Raw genomic sequence first — 3,290 nt, 5'->3', positions numbered from 1 at the left:
AACCCTTTCTAATAAAATGTGATTGAGTGTCTTAATGCGCTGTGCTGATATGTGCCATTAGGTGTCCAACTCACTGGTTTTATGCAATGAACTGACCGGGGCGCATTTACCACAACCAGCGCTTTTACGCACCATTGCGCATATGCGCGCGAGGACACCTGCTCCGCTGTTTGACAGAATCGCAACTTTTCCTGCCAGATTAGATTTGGAACATTTGGAACAATTACCGTTCTAACGAATAACGTCAAGTATATAATCGAACAACGATTTATAAAACTATTTTAGTGCCACTCCACTGCAGCACTGTAAAGAAATTCGATGGTGACCGTGGGCGGAGCCTTTACTCTGTCTAACTGAGGGAAATCGCATGGAGAAGGAGCAGAAGCATGGTAAACAGAGTTAGGAGGAGGGTAAAGTGAAACATCATGGAGAGCATCTTTGCGCACTGATACACGAGCTACTGGTCTGTTTTGGAGAAATCACTTAAACTGACCTGGATTTTATGCCTTTGGTTTATCTGTGAAGACATGGAGTGAAGCGTTTTGCGCACCGGTCAGGAAGGATGCCCGAGCGAAGATGTGCTCCAGCCGGAAGATCATCTGGAGTTTGTTGGTTCTGTCGGTGCTGGAGATAGGGCTCGGGGTGTCCAGCATCGCCCTGGGCGCGGTGGGCATCTGCCGGGCGAAAGCGGAGCACAAGACCCAGCAGGGCGACGCTTCTCCTTTATGGAGCGGAGTGTGTGTACGTCTCTCTTCTCTAGTCTTCTTCAGCGTAAATAACTGATCCGAATCTATCAAAACTCTCAGGCATTGAATGTTTGTGTAGTATTTTTTGTTACATTTTTTTTGTTGTCACCATGGTACTACCCAGCTAACAATTTTTGGTTCCCAAAACGTTTTTGTTTGGTTCCCCAAAATAACCCAAAATTCACCTTTGTGAATTAAAACATGTAGACTTCAGCATACTGTTTGAAATATGACTTATTATGGAAATAATATACTTTAAAAGAATATACTTAAGTGCGAACTGAATGCAATGTTTTCGGATACTTAATTGCATGTTATTTGCCTTTGATTAAAAATGTATTATAGTTTAAATTTATATTAAATGCATTTTGAACCACTTACATAGGACCTAAGTGTGTTTTTTAATGTAATTTCATGCTTATATTGTCTTTGAATATTGCAATTAATGTAATATCAAATAACACATTGAAGTTCAATTATAATCAAGTACTTCACATATGCTTTAGTATATTAGTAAATACGTGTGTTTCTTCAAAGCATGACAAAAACCATAATGATTTAATATGTATTTTAATGTTTTGATATGATGTTAGTACTAAGGTCACTTTTTAAAGTGTGTTAAGTAACAAAGTCATGAAAGTGTCTCTCTTTAAGTACACATAAGTGGCCTTTTATTTCATTAATATTATGTTATCTGAAAGTACAGATGTTTAGAAAGATACTTTTAAGATTAGAAAACAATGAAGCTCACTTCTTTTTCACAATTGTAGTACCATGGCATTTTTTTTAAGTACCATACCATAAAATGCATTTTTATTTCATGTATTGATGTAACTGGTATCAACATTGTACCATTGTACAGTACAGTCATTTTTGTAGAGGAAATCTGACCTAGCGGCACACTTTCTGATGTATTTGAATGGTTTAATGGTTCATCATAAAGTTGTTTACTTCACAGATACTCTAAATACTGTTTCTGTTTGCTCCAAAACTCATGTCAGATAAGACTCATGGTGTTTTCACAGATATTTGGTGAGGTTGTGATATGTATGTGAGATCGTTCCATCATTAACTCATATAAATGAACCTCATTTGTGTGTGTTCATGTCCAGTTCAGTTCATGTAAGGTGTGACTCTTCTGTAATCTGAATTCAGTATGTTTTTGTCACATTTCTGCACATATTTCATTCAATTCATTTCTATTAAGATGCTCAAATATCATGTTTTTCTGTCTAATAGTTTCTTATCTGTGGACTGTGTGGCATGCTGTGTGCACGGAAAAGGACGGGACTGATTGTGAGTACAAACTTTAGTATTCTCATACACTGTATACTATCTCTACTGTAGAACACACACTACTGTAGTACACTCTTAAAATGTTTTTTTTTTCATAAATGCTCTGATTTGTTCCCCAAATAACTTTTCACAAGAAACTTTTGTGCATTAAAGGGGTCATATGATGCGATTAAAATTTTTCCTTTCTCTTTGGAGGGTTACAAGCTCTTGGTGCATAAAGAAGATCTGTAAAGTTGCAACGACTAAAGTCTCAAATCCAAAGAGATATTCTTTATAAAAGTTAAGAGTCAGCCACGCCTACCTAAAACGGCTCGTTCTAACACGCCCCCACATATCTACATCACGATGTGGGAAGATTTGCATAACGCCGCCCAAATGTTCACGCAAAGAAAGAAGGCGTAACTTTTATTCTCGCTGTAGTATTGTTGCCGCCGCCGCCATGTCATGAAGGTGCTGTGTGTTTCGTTGTGAAAGCGAAACTACTTTGTTTGGTCTTCCAAAAGAGGACGATATCCGCTTCGTCATGCCTAGAGCCGATCCGTGCTGGTCGCTGAAGAAATACAACAACTTTGCACTGTGGTTCGCCGGATCGGCTTTCACCGTGGACGAAGCAGAGTTGGAGCATTTTGGAGCACTTCATGCTTCCTTCTGCTGACCAGCTTTTTGAAGATGCTGATTTCATTTTCCAGCAGGATTTGGCACCTGCCCACACTGCCAAAAGCACCAAAAGTTGGTTAAATGACCATGGTGTTGGTGTGCTTGACTGGCCAGCAAACTCACCAGACCTGAACCCCATAGAGAATCTATGGGGTATTGTCAAGAGGAAAATGAGAAACAAGAGACCAAAAAATGCAGATGAGCTGAAGGCCACTGTCAAAGAAACCTGGGCTTCCATACCACCTCAGCAGTGCCACAAACTGAATTTCTTTCTTAATTAAAGCAAAAGGAGCCCATACCAATTATTGAGTACATGTACGGTAAATGAACATACTTTCCAGAAGGCCAACAATTCACTAAAAACAAATTTTTTATTGGTTTTATGAAGTATTCTAATTTGTTGAGATAGTGAATTGGTGGGTTTTTGTTAAATGTGAGCCAAAATCATCACAATTAAAAGAACCAAAGACTTAAACTACTTCAGTCTGTGTGCACTGAATTGATTTAATACACGAGTTTCACAATTTGAGTTAAATTACTGAAATAAATGAACTTTTCCACAACATTCTAATTCATTGAGATGCACCTGTA

The 3,290-nt window shown here is 38.4% G+C and overlaps 1 protein-coding gene across 1 annotated transcript in view; it reads left to right on the top strand.

Moving 5' to 3' along the window:
- Positions 1-363: 363 nt before the first annotated feature.
- The window catches only part of LOC107568813 (transmembrane protein 196-like), a 9,395-nt gene continuing 6,468 nt past the window's right edge, over positions 364-3,290 (top strand). Inside the window, exons 1-3 of the mRNA XM_016254804.1 lie at positions 364-389; positions 526-741; positions 1,986-2,042. Of these exons, the coding sequence (XP_016110290.1) occupies positions 387-389; positions 526-741; positions 1,986-2,042 (276 nt within the window). The 5' untranslated portion in view covers positions 364-386. The remainder of the gene's footprint in view (positions 390-525; positions 742-1,985; positions 2,043-3,290) is intronic.

This window comes from Sinocyclocheilus grahami, unplaced genomic scaffold (assembly GCF_001515645.1).
Source record: "Sinocyclocheilus grahami isolate Dianchi unplaced genomic scaffold, SAMN03320097.WGS_v1.1 scaffold1282.1, whole genome shotgun sequence".
Classification (NCBI taxonomy): Eukaryota; Metazoa; Chordata; class Actinopteri; order Cypriniformes; family Cyprinidae; genus Sinocyclocheilus; species Sinocyclocheilus grahami.
This window is presented reverse-complemented; position numbering and strand designations above follow the sequence as displayed.